Genomic DNA, 21,357 nt, shown 5'->3' on the forward strand with positions numbered 1-21,357 from the left:
ACTTTATAAAATTGAAAATCATGATTTGTAATGTAGCTACATTGTGTGTTTGTGTGTGTGTGTGTGTGTGTGTGTGTGTGTGTGTGTGTGCGCGCGCGCACATGCGCACGTGCACGTGTTTCTGTGTGTTCCTCTGTGTCTGTGTGAGTGTGCTTGTGCATGGTGTGTGTGTGTGTGTGTGTGTGTGTGTGTGTGTGTGTGTGTTTCTGTCAGTGTATGTATGTGCTGTGTGTGTGTGTGTAGGGGTGGGGTGTGTGTGTGTGTGTGTGTGTGTGTGTGTGTGTGTGTGTGCCATAACCCACAATCTGTTGATGATGTGATGTCTTAAATTTGTGGTTTAAAAATGTTCAACTCTTACCAAAACCTCTTCTGGTATACAAAGCTGCTGTAAATTTGAGTCAATGAAATTGAAAGTTGCAATTTACAAAAGCAGATTTACATTAATTCTTATCTGAAAGAGCTTCTTTCTGGACAGAAAAATGTGCCAACTAACTGTCCTTTCCTTTATAATTAGTGGCTTCTCAGTCTTAATGAGAAGAAGCCTTAAGGCAGAATTTGCAGTAAACAGGAAAGAAGAGAATCATATAAGTGTTTATCTGTACCTGGGACACCTATGAATTCTCATCGCTTGGAGTTTTTGGCACAGCTTTCTAATCTGACACGAATGAACTGCACTCCATTGCAGCCCAGGTGGCTGCTTTCTTCCATTCCCCAGCACCAGAAAATTTCAGCTGACAGCACATACCTGGAAAGACCAACTCCATATATCTTCCTTTTGTTTTAATGTTAGGTAGTTTCCAATGATTGAAGTGAGCTGTGAGGTTCAGTTACACTTTCAAATAAACTCTGAAGCTAAAATTGTAATGACCATGACATTCCAGTAGTTATTAAATTTAAGCATAATTAACATCCTGTCATGGTGACTCATAGTTATTTGAGCTTGTCATGCTTGTAATATGTACATGGCTATAGATATTCTACATAGTAATTAAAAGTTGTTTTCACATCTCTAGCTTTCTCTTTATGTGTGTCAAGGTTCCTATTACATTAGCAGGGGTTCTGAACACTCCTGAAGGTAGCTGAGCATAGGTTCAGCTGTTCTCATATTTGAATGTCTAAATTAATCTCTGATCATCCCTAGGCAACAATAGAAGTATTTTTATATGTAATATCTAAATCAAAGATTCTCCAAAGGGTAACATAGGATTCCAACTTTCCTGATAATTAGAAAATTAGGAAACTGTGTGATCTGAAATCCACTTTAACTAGATCCTACAGTAAATCTGTTAATAAAAGGCAATGGCTCTTTTGGCACGGGGTGTTTTCTGCCTGTATTTCCATGAGTTAGCAAGTGCAGGTAGGTCTTCTTTAGAGGTCTACTGGTAAGCAATATCACTATATACATACTGTACACATTGGGTCATAGAATAGCAGTTATTGGTGAGACTGTACACAGCAAAAAAGAAAAGTGTAATGTTGCTATATAGCTCAAAAAATAACCAATGTCTAGACTCACGGACTGACCCCTAATACAGGCTCCCTGTTTAAATAGGTAGCCCAATAAACTAAATTAAATGTACCAAACAGAACTGGAAAAACTATTCTAGACATTCTGTCAATTTTGCTGACACTGTTGAAGGTTTTCTTGGCTTCGGCCGGCTTGTTTTCTGGCTTCTTGTTAGGTTCTGGCGTCGTTGCACTTTTTGAAATGGTGGAGAGAACAGGGTCTTTGGAAAGATTTGGTGCATAATTGGCGACAGCCACCGCATAGGCATTGTTCTGTATCATAACGGAGCCTTTCTCTTTTTTCTATTGGAAAATACAAAAATTTATCGAGTGTAAGTTGAGCCTGCTACTTAAAAATTTGGAAACTTTAGTTTAAAAATCTAGAAAAAATATTACTCAAATCCATATCATTATTAGTAGAGAAGAGGAAATGTGAAAAGTAAACAAAGCACGTTCAGTAAATCCTAAACGCATTGAGTGAGAAAACACATAGAGTTCACCACAGGCACAATTTACTTCAGAATGAATTTCTGTTGTTTACATGGAAAATAACAATAGAAGAAGTAATATAAAATGTTAATAATAGTTTCACGCTTAAAAATCATTCACATGTGTTTTTAAATTAATGAAAAAATAAATATGTAAAATGTAAGGATTTTAAGAAGAGCTGTGATCATCAACAGTGAATGACCTCAATTATTTTTCAGGTAGCAGAACTCCACCCACCTTATGACTAACTTGTGAGGCTGCAGGAGTTTGTCACTTTATGTGGATGGAAACCTATAAATCACTAGTACAATAAAACGATATGAATTCTATCTTTTCACCTTCCTAAGCCGCCTATCCCTTTATGTTTTGTTAATGAAGAACCTCTAGTTCAGGAATCCACAGTTCTCGCCTCAGTTACCATCACTTGCTCCAATTTCCCTTTGTGATCCTCTGGGTTGGCCTGACCTGTCCAGCCATTAGTCACTATAGCAACAGAGATGGCCTTAGGAACCAAGTGAGAACACACCACTCCCAAGTGTCAGTCTCTACAGCAGAAGCTCATGGAGCCTCAGATACAAACAGTATCCTTCAAACAATTGCTTCTCTGTGCTCACTACATACAACACCTGTGGGACAACTTTAGTTTTCTAAATATTTGACATCTAGGGTACCTTGCAGTATCCCATCTTAGATAAATCTGTATTCACCCAACTTTTCACAGTATTAATTTGGTTTCATATTTTATCCTGGATTGAATGTAATTTCTGTGGAATGCCTTGCCTATACACTGACCATAAAATAATCTTTGTTCCTCATATATTCAGTCTCTTAAATTTTTTTCTATCATAACATTTATTAAAGTATGTAAGTACTTTCTTTGCCATGTGATTATTTAATTGAAATCTTTTATCATTAGGATCTAAATTCAATGAGAACTGATGGTGTCTCTGCCTCATTGATCTTTGTAACCTCAACACATGGTACAGAACTTTTCTATAAATATCTTTCATGAAGAAGGAATAACATATACATGACAAAAAACCTGAAAATACAAACACTACTTATCTATTTACTCAAATATATTATGACTTACCTGTATGCCAAAAATCGAACCAACAACGAGTTACTCAAAAGGTAGGAAGCAATTTCCACATTATCCCCATGTTATTAGATTAAGAACCGGGGCTATGGAGGTTTGAAAGCACAGCAAAGACTCTCATCAAAAAAATAGTTTTAAAAAGTCACAGAAATGAGAGATGTCAAACTTCTAAACACCTGCAATGAATGACTTTCTGTCTGAAAATTGTGTTTGAAGTTTTGAATTAGAGTATTTTCCCAAAAAAATATCTTAATTGAGGATTGTATCACCATGTCCACATTTAAAAGGTTCAATAATCCAGAAATGCATGACAGATACTGGCTCTATTGTGATGTGATGTGTGTGTGTGTGTGTGTGTGTGTGTGTGTGTGTGTGTGTGTGTGTATGTGTGTGTGTATGTGTGTGTGTGTATCACATTTTAAAATAATGATCAGATTGAGCTTAAAGACAATGAAGACCTTGAATAAAACTTTTGGCCACTCCCTATTTCATCTCCCTGACCAATAAAAGGGAGAGATACTGATAAAAATGGTATACTGACTTGCTGTGATAAACAGATGAATTAACATATTCTATACTGACATTATAAAATTACTTTTTTCCAAGAGAAATGGAGTAAAAATTGTAACTATAATAATCTAGACCAGTGGTTCTCAACCTTCCTGATGATGTGACCTTTAATACAATTCCTCATGCTGTGGTAACCAAACCCTCCAACCACAAAATTGTTTTCTTTGCTCTTTTATAACAGTAATTTTGCTATTATGATAGTTCATAATGTAAATATCTGCACTTTCCAGTAGTCTTAGGTGAGTCCTGTGAAAAGGGCATTAAACACACCCCCACAATAAGGTTCCTTTCCCACAGGCCAAGAACCACTGACTTAGACAATCATCAACCAGTAAAATGTTTGTATAGTCTATATAACTTATTATGTAGTTAGGGAAGACAACAAAAACTTTGAATGGGAAGACTCAGGATGGGTTTCATGAAAATAGAGCATTAAAACTATAAATTATGGTATAGAAGTTAAGAAAGATAAAGATATATTTTGTTACTGTAAGCATTTATAGGTAGAAACGATATTTTATTTTTACTAATGATTCTTCTACATTTCATTTTACTATCTTTCAATTTTAAATGTATAAAGTTACTAGTAAGGTCATTAATAAATGAAAGAGAAATGTATAGTGTACATTGTTGTCAAGTAAACAAAAGGCCTCTCCCAGTAAGTACTAACCAAATATCAGTCCTGGGTATGTGTGGCATTGTTTCTGTTTCTTTTATACTAATACTATGACTCTGTAAGTACCACCAAAAAAAAAAAAAAAAATGAAAAACTCCCCAGCATTTTCAATATGTTTTTGGAATTTTTATTATCCCAACTGTAAAGGAAAAAAGTGAATCTTTTTCTTCATTCTAGAAAATACTGCTTTAATATTTAATATTTTATATATATATAAATATTTAAGGATAAGTACGCAATTCGCAGGAGGTCTAAGTGTGAAACAAATGGTTGACTTGACTTCAAAACACTCCCTTGGAAGGTGGAAACATTACCATTTTCACATCAGCATCAAAGAAAGTCTAACAGACACACACCCTGTCTTCTCAGGAGCCTACACTTGGCTGGTGAGCTCTAACAAGGTCACTAAATGATGTGCATGGCATCCATATGGTGTCATATCTCCTCAGTTCTAGCCCCAGCATAGTATAGCTTTCCTGACTCGTAATATAACGAAGTCCAGTTTAAAGGGAATACTGTTTCTTTCTGCGCATTTGAAAATAATGATTATTCTAAATAATTCCAACTTTCTTCGTTGTTTAAAATTAAACATACATAGAGAAATATGTTATTGAATCTATAGCAGACTTACAATTGTATGTCTCAGGAGACACTGACCTCTTCCAGCTACACTTACTTTGGTGTTTAATCATTCACTTACACTTACACACTTGAAGAGATATTATCAAATAAAATACATTGTTCTATTTTAAACAGAAATCTTTGCTATGAAGGCATTTTGTTGTATCTCCATATCATTTTGATTCTTTGGAAAATTAAAAACGTTCTTGTTTTTCTTACTACCTATTTCCCCATAGTCAAACTTAATATCTTTTTTTTTGTAGTCTTCATATTTTTTAATTTTATTAATTCATTCAGATTACAATTCAATTGCCATCCCATCACTTGTATCCTCCCATTCGTCCCTCCCTCTCTCCCTCCCACTTTCACCCTATTCCACTCCCCTAGGTCTATGACTGAGGGGGACCTCCTCCTCCACTATATGGTCACAGGCTATCAAGTCTCATCTTGTTATTCATATATTAAGTCACTATGTAAGTCACTCTCTGTCATTTGGAGACCTATAGCAGAAAAAAAAAAAAAAAAGAATGATACAGATCCAGGATAGATATCAGAAACAAACTTTTTAAATGTAACATTAAAAATTAAGAATGGACTTAAATAGAAAGAGAATCATGGAGGAAAAGTCAATGAAACTCTGTGTTTCTGAACAATTTTTTAAAAATCCTCTCTGTACCGCTCAATCACTCTACTTCATTTTATTTATTTATTTATTTAGACAACTAAAACAGAAACAATTTGGAAGTAAACTCAGCTTAAATCTTTCCACCTGCTGGCCAAATGTACCACCCATGATCACTCCTTAACCTGGAATGGTGCCATGATTCAGCAAGGACCTCATAATTAACTGAGATTTATGCTCAAGTCAGCTATACTAGAGTTTGCACCATTGCTATGTTAGTAATGACTACACTTAGAGTCACATTCAATGAGGCATCGCTTCCAACTGCCTGCCTCAAGTGGCCCTTCCTGTTTTACCATAGCATTTAGGAACTAGTTTCTATAAAAACACATACATGGTCTGTCCCCATCTTTTTCACTTACTTGAGAGCAGATTGAAAGCACAGAATGTCCTGCAGAGAGCCTAGCTTAATTATTGGCACACAACAGACTCAGAAATGCTTTTGCAAAATGGTAACATTCTATTAAAACTAAGTTTAAATAAAATAAAAGTGTAATATAAGGCAATTTGCATTATAGGACAGAATAAATGCTTTGTGAGACAGGAATAAAGCCAACAGCATATACACAGTTTTACTACATTATTATCCAGAAGCTCACAATTTTTCTATGCAGAGCTGTGGAAGACTGAACAAATAACCTCAACTTATATGTGGTGCTGGGAAAGATGTGTTTGGGTTGTGTGCAAGTAACCTTCGGTCAGGGGTGGGATTTATTATCAATCAAAAATGGTGTATTTTAATATATCTCTTGCTAAAAAACAATAAACTGTCACCTGCTACACACTCTGTTGACAGCTCACTTGTCAGGGAAGTGAAATAAAATGAAAGAGGAATATTATAAATCTCATCACTGGGAGGGAAGGGAGGAAGACACTAGATGCTTTCCTATGTATCTCCTGAAGGGCCACACACTCATAAGCCTACTGGCAGCAGTAAGTGGATGGTTTGGACTATCTATAACAAAAATAAGCAGAAGAGGCCATGAATCTTGGGAGATACAGAGTAGGGAAACTATGGAGAATGGAAAAGAAATGGTGGTTAATGGACATGATCAAATGCATGCATGGGATTTTTCAAAGAATAAAAATATCATTAAAAATGAGAAGTGAACACTATCTTTGATAAGATTGAAAATGTTTTGACTTTATTACATTATTGGGGACTGTTGATCCATATTTAAAATGTCAAGTCTAGATGACTTTTGACTAATAAATCCAAAGGTTTTATACATCTGCTTCACCTCGTGGCATATTTTATGTGTTAGAGAAAGTAACATGCTTGCAAATTGAATAAACTGTCTAGATGAAATATGGGCACCAATCAGAAGCAGGACTTGGGAGATGAATGCAATTAACTATCAGGTGGTTTCAGAAATAGGCCTTTACAGTGAGCATTTGCCAATTCCTGTTAAACAGTCAACGCAACTGGCACTGGAAGGAAAAATATCTAAGTGTACAAAAGCAAAGGTATTTTCTTTCTGCCATGCCATGTTGTTCTTTTACAGTTTGTTTGTGGCCACTGGAAATTCCAGTACTTGTAGAACAACAATAAGCTTTCTGGCCAGAGGATGCTACCATTAACTGAGTAACCATCCTGACTGAGAAAAGTTATACTTACAGAAGAGCATTTGGAGGTCTAACAGTCCATCCACTTCTCTAAGTACTCTAAAGGCTTTTTTTGGCTTAAACTGGACCAACAGAAAGTTATATACTTGGGCCATATTAATTTAGCTCCTTGAAGAATTGCCTTTACTGGCCTGTGTCTTAATATAATTCCTTCAGCTTTTGTTGAAGGGGACTACAAGAAACATTGATATGAAACTTATTACAGCACTTATTATGAAAAAGTTGACATCACTTACCACAGAACCCAGATCACTCTATCATAAAATCAATTGTGAAATAAGAAAAAAAATTTCTTTATATGTATTTCTTTTTTTCCTCCTTTTTGATTAAACACATATCAGCACAAAACCACCTGCAAGTTTGCTGACCTAGAACCTTAGAATGTTAAACACAACTAAGCACATTTAAGCTGTGAGTTGTCTCCAGTGAGACAGATCATAGGGGATACTTGAACCTGCTTTTCTTCTATTTCCTACTGCTAATACATAATTTTATGATAAATTTATTATTTGACTACATAAGGTCTTTAATAAATTACCTCAAATTATTTCAGACCAAAATGTTATCAAAATTGCAAAGAAAGGGCTGGAGAGAAGGCTCAGCAATTGGAAGCACCTGCTACTTTCAGAGAACCTTGGTTCAATTCTCAGCACCCACATTGGAGCTCACTTTCACCTGTAACTCCTGTTTCAGATGATCTGATGCCCTCTTCTGGCCTCCATGGGCATCCTTGGTACACAGACATACGTGCAGTCAAAACATCAATACACAGAATAAGATAAAAATATTTAAGTTTATAAATGAATAAGTATACTTTAAAATGTGGTGTTACCTACAAATTAATAAAGCAAAGAAAAGAATAGTGGCTTATTTCATTCGTTTGAGTACTACAGTGTTATATCTGGGTTTTATATGATTTATTTTCCTGTGTATTCTCTGCTTTTTTTGCCAGCTTGAACTCTCTATCTCAGATTTATAAATGAAAACAATATAAAAAATGAAACTTCAAGCAAAAAATGCTTTAAAACCTTCCTAAGTCCAGCTATATGATAGATAGTATACTAGGTGACAGAAGATACAGTGGACTGTAAGACACCTTCATTTTCTCAGGTTTCCTAATTTAGTAGTAGAAGAAATCATTTACAATAAAATAGTAATTTAGTGAATTGATACAAAACAACTTGGTGTCAGGGGCTCTGGAAAAGCAATAGAGGGGTTCAATTTTTATCTAAGACAGGAAAATTTCAGACTAAGATAAGACATTTTTAGGCAATTGAAAGTCAGGGAAGAAAAGAAGATATTACACCAAGAAGGGGCAGCATGTCTAATGTCAGAGACACGAATACACAGAATATTTTGAGGGAAATGACTATGATTCGTAAATGGTGGAGGTAGAATACAAGCACCAAGCCTGGCTAGCTTGTACTTCAGTTTCAAAACTTGTGAACTCCATATCCTTAGTCAAGTAATTTTACTAAAATAATCCTCAGACTTAAATTAAATATATTTACAAGTATATAAATATAAATTCATAATACTTTTAGAAAATTCTACTTACCATTCATCACATAAACTAATCTATAAGAAAACTACATATTTGGACAATATTAGTTGTGGAATTCGACCTTTAGTAATTCCTTATAGAGCTGAAAAGTTAAGTGATCTGTACTAATATCTAGGTAACCCTAAGATGACGATGTACATTTTAAAGGTGTTACAAACAGGAAACAGTAAATAAACTGTAAGTATGAGGTACATGTGCATACTTTGTAAGAAGGATAATGAGCATGAGGTAATGTCAGATGCTGAGAAATGTCTCCTGTTTGTTGGAATGTGACATGTCTGTCCTGCCCCTGACTTAGGTATCAGTCGCTGTGAAGTACTTAAATAGGAGCAAAAGACAAAGATGTACATGAGGTTTGAATTCCTTTGTTTAGCTGTTGTTGTTGTTGCTGTTTCTTTGTCTTTTAAGGGTTTCTTATAGCCATGTTTATTAATTATTAGATTGTTGCCAATTCATAACAATTTTACAGACATACAACCCTAGGAATTCCAGTGCCTGAGAACACCTGAGTGAATCTGAGTTGAAGTTACTGGTGCCCTTTCTCTGATCAGAACACTGTGCAAACAGCTGACCAGGCACATACCAGAAACAGTTACTCTGTCCCAGACTTCTAAATCCTTAAACTTTGCTAATTAAAAAAAAAAAAAACATTTATTTATTTATTTAGTTAGTTAGTTTACATGTATGGGTGCCTGATTTTTCTGTGTGTATGCAGGTGTACTGCTTATATTTTCAGTGCCTTAGGAGGCCACAAGTGGTGTCAGAACCCCTGAGACAGCAGGTGCATATAGTTTCAGCCAACATGTGGATACTGGGAATCCAACCCTTGGTCTTCTAGAAGAACAGCCAATGTTCTTAACTGCTGAGCCATCTCTCCAGCCCCAGCCCTTTATATTTTATCACAATATTTGTAAATGTCTGGAAATATCTCACCATATGCAGGTCTCAAAGACTGAAGTCTTAGACTCAGGTGGAAATGACTAGGGAAGAAGATGGGTACATGATGCTGGGAGGCAAAATACAAGCGATGTGGATGGTGTGACACTGAACTATAAGACAAGAGTATTAGTTATAAAGTTTTGGATTGATATTGTTTCAATAGTTCATATCATATTTACTGAATATGTAAATGTGTAAGATAGTGTGTAATGTGACACAGGTAATTGATTTATAAAAATACGTTAAAAAATAAAATAGCAGTTATTATCATGATTGGTAGACTTAAAGTGCAAATATTCAGTCATGAAGAATGTAGGGTTTTTCCAAAAATCAGAAAAGTATACGGACTTTTAATGGGACACAATAATATTGGAAAGAATATTCAGCCGATATATCAAAAACCGAAATTTGTGTCAATAATGAGCAAGGGTTACATGATTTTGACAACAAAATGGGCTGATGATATGTTTAATGTTGTAGATATCCCTGCAAATATTTTCAGTACAGCTTTGAAATTGAGAACCGCATTGTAAGCAACGATCGCTAACAAATGCATCACAGAAGGCTGCCGTGGCTTTCTCTGGGGAACTCGAGCTGCACTCTGAAGGTGCCAAAGGACTTCACAGTGTGGAATGAACTGTGGCAGCTGCCAGGGCCAGCAAAGGATGCTGACGTCACTAAAGCATTTCTCAATGAAAAGAGAAAGAGTTGCCGAGTTGGACCCAAGACTGTGTCCTCAGCAAAGCAGCAGAAGACTCTTGAGAATTCTAAGGGGAGGTGGCAAGACTCATGTGGTGTTAAATTAGAGAATAGGTAAATTAGGGAAGGGAAGAATTTCAGGGTACAGAGGACTAAGAACTGAAGTGACAGAGAACAGGTGGAGGAGAACTCACTTCAGAAAGCCCGAGAGGTGAAAGGAGAATCAAATCTGGGGAGGGGCCGGTGGTGTAGATTTGCTTTTATGGCAGGTTAACTAGGCCTCTTATCAGGAAAACATGAATGAGGCAGTTAATTGGGAAAACGTAGCTTTCAAGAAATAAAACCGATAAACCTGGGTGGGATAAGTGGACGAATAGCTTGGGTGGGGCTAGAGAAGGGCCAGGATGTGAAGTCTTTTAGAAGTACTTGGGTGCTCTATAAACAAACATTTGTGTGTCCTTCCAGAATCCACCCTTTGATCTAGGTATACACTTGTAGAATGAAGTTTTCTTGACTAACGTCACAACTGAGGCTGAAAACGCATAAAGATCCATCGAGGTCCTGGGCCTCAAAAGTATCTGAAGCATAAAAATCCTTGAGTCCCATTTGTTCATCACTTTGTATGTGAAGTCTAGGATCTAGACACACAAATTTAACTTCACATTTCTCATTTTCAATATATGGTATGGACGTGTATCTCTAAGCATTATTTTAATCTGGCAGGTATTTTTGTATTTGACAGAACAGTGAATGAGCTATGGCTGTTCTGTGTATTGACTGACAATATAATTGCATTTACTTATGCTTACAAACACCAAAAGCAGAGGACTGCCTGCTGTCAATGGACTGTGAAAGCACAAAACCTCTGTATTTCAAGAAAACCGCTACTTTCCACTTAAAAATTAAATCTAATGAAAAGTAAAGCAGATGGTAAGATTTAGTGACGTGTCTTCTGGGAAACTAGTCACCTCGTGGAATTCTACTTTATTGCCTTTCAGTTCTAAGGGCCTGTTTATTTTAAAGGTAAGTTAAAGGAATATATCTCCAAATTCTTTTTATAATGAAACTGAATGGAGTACACATGTAAACTCCCTAATAGAAAGGTTTTGAAACATGTTCTGGTTAAAATAATTACATTCTCTCATCAATGTATATTGCAATACTTATATTAAAAATAATTTACTTAAGGAACCCTTTCAAAAAGCCTATGGTGCACTGCTCTAGTCATGCCATCTATTGAGAAAGTCTATGTATAACCAACACAGCTAAAGGGAAGTAACCACATAAATAAAATGAAAAGCAATTCACTATATGGAAAATGAAAGCAATACAAATCAGCAATAAAATGAGATGAAAACAATCAAATCAATCAGAAGTTAAGCATAGAGAATTGATCAAGTCTGTTTCCATATCTTTTCACTAGTTCTGTTAGTAGCCAAGCACAACTTACAAGTGAACCAGCTACTATCGCTTTGAAAGTAGAAAATAAAGAAGAGACTTGATACCCTATGAGCATATACAGGGGGAGGTAATCCCCCTCAGTCACAGTCATAGGGGAGGGGAGTAAGGGGAAATTGGGAGAGCGGGAGGAATGGGAGGATACAAGGGATGGGATAACCATTGAGATGTAATATGAACAAATTGATAAAATATATTTTTAAAAGAAAATTAGAAAAAAAGAACAGATGTTTTAAACTGTAACACCCAATCTTTGTGTCATCAGCCTGTAACATAGTATAGAAATTAAATATATAAATATTTAAAACCATGCAAATAACTGAAACAAAAGTCAAATCACAGCAAAAGTATATCAAATTTTATGAAAAAATTATATATCATAGTGTTCGAAGAAACTTTCCAAATAGAAGTTTCTTCCAGTTCTAAAAATATTTATATCACATTGTGGTATATAAAAAAATATTTTCCTAAAACATATATTAATTTATAAAATTAGAAAGGACCCACTGGTGAGTCTATACACAAGTATCCATTAGCCTCTTGGTATTTGAAATATGAAAAGGTAGCGATTGATAATCTTAAAGATTAATATTAAAAATAAGTTTCACCAATTAGACCACGTGAGCAATTTAAAATCCTTGGATACTTTAGCATCCACATATGACATGAAGAAAATGCTGCCTTCACTTACACAAAGTATTAATAGAGATAAGGGTGTATGAACACTCACTGAGCTATTGACCGAGTCATGAAGTCTCCAATTGGGGAAATTAATGTTCATTTCCTTTTCAAAGCTCTATCCTAGTATACTGTTGTTGGACTAAAGACAGACATGGCCTCCAGTGAACTCACTAATCAGTTGTATGAGTTGGTGCACATGAACAGCTTTACTAAGCTTGGGGTTCTTCACTATGGAAGATTAGGATTAAGAAGAGACTGTACTTACTACTGAGGTTGAGAGACAGCTGGCATGTGTGAACACACAACAATGCCAGACACCGAACTCCACAGCTGCTGAGGAGTGGTTTTAAGAACTGTCGTGATTACAAGCACCCTTTAAGGATTTTAAGCAAGAGCAAACTTTTGAAGATTGATACTGATTTTGTTAATATTAAATTTTAGGAAGAATTCTTCTACAAGCTGGAATGTGTGCAAAATTCTCCTAAGTAAGATGAGAAGGGAGCCCCACTTACCTTGTCATTTACGACGCTTTTCCCATCCCAAGCCCATCCTCTTTTGGTGAAGTAATTAACCGTTGCAAATTCAATTAGGGCAGAGAATACAAATGCATAACAAACAGCAATGAACCAGTCCATGGCAGTGGCATACGCCACTTTGGGAAGAGAGTTTCGAGCACTGATGCTCAGCGTTGTCATTGTGAGAACAGTTGTTACTCCTGTAAAAGAAGAGACAAGAGCCAGAGGCACCATCAGTGGCCGGAAGAGAGAGTATCCCAAAGATATTCTTTTCCTCCCCTCTGTCACTTCTGTCCACTAGAAAGTGCTAAAAACAAAAACAAAAACAAAAACAAAAAAAGAAACAAGCAAACAAAAACCCAGTATAAGTCCTTTATTCGTTATACTGCTTGAAACAGAGACACCAAACAGACCCTGAAAGTGCCTTCATTTTTCACTTTATTCTGTATGTATTAATTCCAGCTTCTCTTAAGTACAGCTGATATTTCAAAAGACTGGTAATACTGAAGCACTATTAGCTACAATGGAATGCAGGCACTTTAGAGTTACCTATTACTCATCAGCATTAATTTAAAAACTCATCCACCATACCTCATAATGACACCAATTTGTTTTGTTTAGATGAATCATGTGAAAGCGCCTGCCAGAGCCTCACAGTGACTACTGCAGGGTAATGGCTGAGAAGCGAAGGCGACAATATTCATTTCAAGTAGTGCTACGGAACTAAATCTGGTTGCGAAGCATTGAGCAGCGTCGCTTTCATTTTTTCATGAAATAAAAAGAACAAAACTTTATAAAATAGAATCTCCATTTTAAAGAACCATAAAGCCCCTTTTCAAAATGAAGAACTAACAGGGAGTTCATGGCTGTAGTGAGAGAGAGAGTCAGACTTCTTCAAGGACTAGCTCCCGATAGGTAATCCAATCTTAAGTGCTCAGTTTTAAACACATACACATATAAGCAACACTAAACGAACTCAATAGCCTTTCTTTTTCTCCATGTCCATCACTCTGTGTATATGTAACAATGAAAAGAGAACATATCATAACTTTGAGAGGAAGTGTGGGACACAGGAGAATCCTGAAGAGTAAAAGAAGCAGTAGAAAGCATATAAATATGGCATCCATGTGTGAGATTTTTAAAATATAAGTTAAAGGATACTTTACACATATTTTGCATTTCCCCCAAAAGTACTTCCTCTCTCCTATAGCTCATTTTCCTGGTGGCAGACAACTCACATTTATAGGGAAAAAATGAAGATGGTAAGCTTGGTACAAAGTTGTAGCACCAGCGCCCAAAAGTTATCATTAATTGGAAGTCCAACAGAATCTTAGCTGTATACATGGATGATATTTGAAAGAAAAGGAAAGGAAACGGCTTGATGATTTTGCTTAATAATACCACAGTCACACAGCATGGGCAAGGCCACTGGTCTTATCAACAGCACCAAAAAAACCAAGGTCAAGAACATGTGCTAGATAGGTGTATGTCAATTAGACACAAACTAAAGTCATTTGACCGAAGGGAGCCTAAATTTTAAAAATGCATTCAGAGGGGTCAAGAACATCACAATAACCCAAGCCAAAGAATCAACTAAGCTTATAGGGGCTCACGGAGAACTAAGAACAATCAGGGAGCCTGCAGGGGCTCAGCTATGTCCTCTGCATGGATGTTATAGGTGGGTGGCTTGGCGTCTTTGTAAGACTCATAGCAGTGGGGGCAGGTGGATCTCTGACTCTTTTGTCTGCTCTCAGAAATCTTTTCTCCTATTGGGCTGCATTGTCCGCCGGTGACATCAGGGCTTGTGCCTAGTCTGGTTGTAACTTGTTATGCCATGTTTGGTTGATATCCCTGAAGGGCCTTCTCTTTTCTGAAGAGAAATGGAGGAGGACTTGACAAAGCTGAGGCGAGAGGAGGGGCTTGGAGGAGATGGGGACTGGTAACTGCAGTTGCATTACAATATATGACAGATGAATAAATATATTTAAAAGAAAAAGAAAAATACCTCCATGGATTCTGGCTGTGGACAAGCCTTTAGGGCACATTCTTAATTAGTTATTGATGTGGGTGATGGCATCATGGGGCTGATGATCCTGCTTCTGTAAGAAAGTAGGCTGAGCAAATGTTGAAGAGCATGGCAGTAAGTGGTAAGTACTCTTCATGGCCTCTGTGTCAGCTCCTGGCTCCAGGCTCCTGGCCTGTGTGAGTTCCTGTCCTAACTTCCTTCAGTAATGAATAGTGAAGGAAATGTAAGCCAAATTTTGATAGTTTGAAGATTTGGGGACTATACTATGTTTAACTTTTCCTTAGGATAGGGTAACATTTTCCCCTCATGTACAATAAAATCACTAGTATAAAGTAGCAATTATTCCATTCAACCATGAGTGAATGCAAAAAATATGGTGGTGAGAGGGGAAATAAAAGGTTGGAAAATAAACTGATCTCACCAGCTGATGTTAATATTAAAAATGCATTCATAAAGCCAACAAGCAAAGGCAGACAGTAAGAAAAAGGAGGGGAGGAGAGAGGGAGCACAAGTCCTTCTCATAAGCAGAGAGAAAGTTCAAGGCACATCTTTGAATAGCCATGGCTTCCTGTCTCACTATCGACTTTTTCAAGAAGCACTCTTAACCGTTCTGATGTCATATACCATTAGGCCCTCACTAGATGCTAAGCAAATGGACCCATCTCATCTTAGTCATTCAGGCTTCAAAAGTGAATGCTCTTTATTATAAAGTATATGGATGTCCATTTTGTTAAAAGAAACAGAACAAACAGATCTTTGTTAGCACTGCATTTTCAAATATTTTCTTAGTGGTTATCTTTGGCAACAAAATTTATAATAATATAATTTATATTAATGACAACTAAATATCAGCAGCATACACATTTTGGTTTACTGTAACTCCATCACAAATTATATCATGTCTGAATTTTTTACATACATATATAATTCTCACATTGTATTTCATTGAAAAATATGAGTAAAAAAAGATGACAAAGGAAAAATATACTTTTACTATTTTGTACATTTGCTCATACAGCAATGGTCATAGTGTTTTTCCCTGTGGATTTGAGTTATTTTCCAGCACATTTTAATTAGCTTGATGACACTTTATTCAAGTCTGTTAATGACAAGATTTACTCATCATTTGCATATCTGAGGGTAAGTAGATGCTAAGAATAAAGTCTGGCACATCATACATATATTTATTTTACAGATTTTACACTTGTTTTACTTTGTCATTATTCTGAGAAGAATAATATGGGCTTTGCTTAAATTATTAAATTTAGTTTTGATTGCTTAGAATTACTGGGTGACAATCTTTCTTTTGGCATACTGAATATGAGATCTCAGTGTCTTCTGGTCTCCATATGTATTCACAATTATTAAATGATAATTATATTGAGTGCTTCTTTCATGACAAACATCAGTTTTGCTTTTTTTTTTTATTTTTAGTGTATTAATATCATTTATGCATTTTTACTCATGTCTTAGTTTGGGACAGCTGGTGTGTGTTTGTGAACCTTATAGGCATCTATCTTATGAATGCACAGAGAGTCTTCCTTAAATGACTAAAAGCAGAAACAATGTAACCTTCCCCAAGTAGCTTCATGTGTAGTTTAATATACATAAACACAGTATTATCACATTTTAAGATGAATCCTATGATTCTACTCTGGCATACACGTTCTGTTTGTATAGACTCTTAAGGTCAAGCAGAAATGAGAATATCGGGTTTATCCAGGTGTCTCCTAAACACACATATAAGGCTGGCAGTATGTGACCTTATAGACCCAATAAGTAGTCAGTGTTTTCCACAATTATTATGTGCAACTCTCCTGATTTCTCTCACAATATTTGTGATCAGTCCATGGTTTGCTCCTAATATTCTTTTGTTGCTTCTGTGAAGTCTAACCCTCCAAGCCTCTGCCTAAAAGTGAGCTCACTGGATATCCTCGCCCACCAGATTCTAACTCTGACATAGAAGAAATTTTAGGTGGAAACAAGTACATACCTTTGAAGGGGTCTTCCAGGGACTCACCATAAAGTCCATACAAGTTAATACTCTCTTATGTGTAAATAGGAGTGTGTGTGTGTGTGTGTGTGTGTGTGTGTGTGTGTGTGTGTGTGTGTGTGTGTTGTATCCGTGTATTCACCCATGCGCAGATATTATTTATGCACTATGAAGATGCCTTAGGTGTCTTCCCTTAACTCACTCCACTTTACTTGTTTGAGATTGGGTGTCACACTGAACCTGCAACTCGAAACTTGACAAATCTGATTGGCCAGTGAACCCCTGTAAATCTTTCTGTCTCTATCTCCCACCAGTGGGATGTCAGACACCCTGTTTGTATATAGACATCTGGAGTCAAGTTATCTTACAGCAGGGATTTTATTCATATGGCCATCCCTCCTTCCCTCTCATTATCTTTGAATTATCTGTTTTACTTTCTCTAGCAGACTATTATTTTTATGGTTTACGTTTAGCTGGGATGTGAGCAGGGAGACTATACACTATATCATATCACCATGCAGCTTTTTGCTATCAACAAGATTCAACTACTTCTTCCTTAAATAAGTATGTCCTGCATTGCTGTGGCTAGCTGATTTCCAGAGTTCTGAAGAATGTTAGTTTTGAAAATCGTTTTTGTGAATAGGTATAATTTCAGAACTCCATTTCATTGTTTGCAGATGTCACCTCTCCCAAAATTTTGAAAGAATAACCTGTGACTCTGCAATTCTTTTAGATAAAACAAAGTCATGTAGGTCATTAATTAACAGGGAGATAGATCCTTGCAGACAGACCTCTTAACCTTGTATCCACTGTTTGCCACTAACAGTATGATCTGGAAAAGTTATATAAAAGGTTTAGTCCTTTTTTCTCCGGTAGGAAGCAAATATAATTTGTAATTATTGCAGTATTACATGATAAAAGATAAGTGCTCACTTAGGGCAAAGTCCGATTCACTATATTTGTGTGTTATTTTTAATTCTTATTTTTTCATAATATAATAATAGTTTCAGAAGACTGTGTTACCAATACAACTAAATGACATGGAGTACATAATTCAGGAAGACAACCATGTGGACACTTCTCTGAAAGAAAAACTCACAAATTGACATTTACTTGCCAGAAACACTGAAAAATTATTAACTCCCCACAGTATGAACAACAGAACATAGTGGCAATGAGAAAATAGATGCAATTTTGTCCATCAGATGTTATGGTTAAGTAAATTATGCTAATTAAATGTAATGAAAACATATTGTGTTTCTACGTTCATACAGATTTGTCTCAATGAACTCAGTAAAATAAATCAGGCAGGATATTACAGCAATTATTTTTTAGGTGAATGTAATATCCCAATTGAAAGTAGAAATGAAATATACCTAATTTTAATATTGTTCTACTTTTTTACATTATTATGTATAGCTACATATTTCTATTATTTTAAAACAAATGGACTCTATCATTGTTATAGTAAAATGTAAGCTGAATGTCATTTGCTAATTTGATTTTCACATATTTTTCTCTATTTGATTCAATTTTGTTTTATTCCTTTATTAAAATTTTTAAATAAAATATAACTTCTTTTCCATCCTTTCCCTCTCCCTCCCTTTCCCCATCTCCTCCCAAGGAATCTTCTCATATCCTACACTTCACTCCATCTTAAATTGATGCTTTCTTTGAGCATTATTGTTACACACACACACAATACACACACACATTACACACACACACACATACATATGCACACTGTGTGTGCATATGTATGCTTCTAAATATAGTAGTGTGTGGCTTGGTTGTCCATCATTTAAGGGTCGATCACTCTGAATAGGATGAGCAACTAGGGGGTCATCCATGGACGAGACTAACTTTCCCTCCCTCAAGGTTCCTTTAGTGTTTGTAGTGTTTTGTCTGTGGGTAAGATTACTTTAGGAATATTTCCTTCCACTTCAGCACACCAATTGACATTGTTACTGATCCGATCTATAACTCAAAGGGAAACTTTTCATACCTTGTACTGGATTTTTCAGTATATTGTCTAACTTTTTGTGTCACCCATGTGGTTCATCTTCACTTAAGAAAAAAATATTCACACATAAACACACACACACACATATGCATCGTATGCATGTATGTATAATTACATGACCTATCCTCATTTTTCCCATTTCCTTTTTGTGTTGTTAAAAAACGCAGAGGGACTGAAGAGATGGCTCAGTGGTTAAGAGTACTTGTTCATACAAAGGACATTGGTTCAGTTCCCAGCGTCAACATAGCACCTCATAGCCATTTGTAACTCCAGTTCCAAAGAAGTCAAACATCTTTCTAGCCTCCACGGGCCCTAGGCTCACATGTGATACATGTACAAACAATAGGCAAAACACTCAAATATATACAAATAACTAACTAGATAGATATTAAACATTAGAATAACTAAACAAATGGAGTAATATATAAAAATCTTCAAGTGTAGGTTATAAGAGGATAGCACTACTCACCTGTGGCAACTGATACTCAGAGAAATTTATTAATCCTCATAATTTTTCTTGCAGTGATTTACTTTGCTTTTTGCTTGTTTGCTTCTTGGGTGTTTTTGTTTTTGTTTTTTTAATTTGATTAAATTAATTAATTTCAAAGGGGGCATTTAATAACATCTTTCATTTCAATTTAATATGAGTTCTCACAATTAATGGATATATTAATATTCACTAATGTTAAACACTTTAGTTATTGCAAAAATTCCTTAAATTAAAGGAGATCTGATGGAGTAATCTAAATAGAGAGTAGCTAAAGGTGCCATAAAGTGGGAGAATGGGAAAATCTGGACATGAATTTAATTGGGAAGTGGAGAAGAAAATCAAAATCAGAAGGAGAAAGCAGTACAAATAACTCTACAGATGTAGATAAAGACTTAAGAAATCATAGTTCTCATTTATCTAAATATATAATACATTAATATATAATATGTATTTACATGTTCATATATGAATAAATATGTAGCCACATTGGCTCCCAATACTTCATACAAGAGCCATAGACTAACAAAACCCCTAGTACCAGTCATGAGAAATTGCCCTTCAAATTATAGGTCAGAATAATCCACATAACTCAGACAACACAATGGTTGTTTCCTTTGGCTGCTTGTCACAGATTGAAAGTAAGCCTCTATTGCTGAAGATACCACATATTTCAAGCACAGAACTCAGAAGATTTGCCCTACATGTCATCTGAGAGCCCCTTTCTTGCACTCTGTCTTCCATAGTCCCAGAAAGTACTATATAAGCTGCCAAGGGATGAAATCCATCAAAAAATTCTAACCTTCTAAGACAATAAGGGACTATAAAAATAACCAGCATGGTCGGCTAACCCTAAGGGTCCAATAGCGGCACACATGTTTTGAAGGCACCTGACAGCTGCCATTTAGACTTCAGGCCTGCCCAACAAGAGAAAAGTAATGCTGATCCTAGAAATTTAACCAACTCCTAGGAACTGTGCAGTGATGAATTTTAGAGACAAATACAGACCACCACAGTATTTAAGTGCTTTCCAGAACTTATGCTTATAACCACAGATAAGTATTTCTTTTGGCCCATATCAAAGAAGCTTTTTCTTGCAGCAAATGGAGACTCTTATAGAAAACCACAACCAGTTATAATTAGGACATCAATTGATCATGAGAAACCCAGGCTTAGAGAACACATTTACAAGACAATTCCCACACATAAGACTTAGGTAGCATGACAGAAGAGGAGGTATAAAGAGTGTAAGAGTGAGAGAACAGAAAGTCAACAATGAGATTGTTTTTCCTATAAATGACAATTAAGCTCTATCTACAATACCTCAACAATACCAGCACCTAAACAAGACTCCATAATGACAATGACATTGTGTTGACATTAAGGTGAAAGGGGACTTACTCACAGACAAAGAACTACAGGCAATCAAAGAATGTTAAGAGAAGGAAAACTGGACTTTCCTAAGGATGAGGCCTATTTGGTTACATAATGAAGAATGGAAATAAGTCACACTCGATTTAGAAGCCTGTAGTTACTAAATTATACACACACACACACACACACACACACACACACACACACATACGTATATAACAATAATTAACATAAAAGAGGTCATCAAATTGTGAGGGAGGTGGGGGTGTGCCTGAGAAAGCTTAGAGGGAGGGGGCTTCGAGGTATTGGAGGGAAGAAAAGGAAGAGAA

The 21,357-nt window shown here is 35.9% G+C and overlaps 1 protein-coding gene across 1 annotated transcript in view; it reads right to left on the bottom strand.

Moving 5' to 3' along the window:
• Positions 1-773: 773 nt before the first annotated feature.
• Positions 774-21,357, bottom strand: part of Gabra2 (gamma-aminobutyric acid type A receptor subunit alpha2) — a 126,901-nt gene continuing 106,317 nt past the window's right edge. The window contains exons 9-11 of the mRNA XM_051164856.1: positions 13,123-13,325; positions 5,391-5,393; positions 774-1,809 (exon numbers count right to left, since the gene is read on the bottom strand). Of these exons, the coding sequence (XP_051020813.1) occupies positions 1,513-1,809; positions 5,391-5,393; positions 13,123-13,325 (503 nt within the window). The 3' untranslated portion in view covers positions 774-1,512. The remainder of the gene's footprint in view (positions 1,810-5,390; positions 5,394-13,122; positions 13,326-21,357) is intronic.

This window comes from Acomys russatus, chromosome 22, assembly GCF_903995435.1.
Source record: "Acomys russatus chromosome 22, mAcoRus1.1, whole genome shotgun sequence".
NCBI lineage: Eukaryota > Metazoa > Chordata > Mammalia > Rodentia > Muridae > Acomys > Acomys russatus.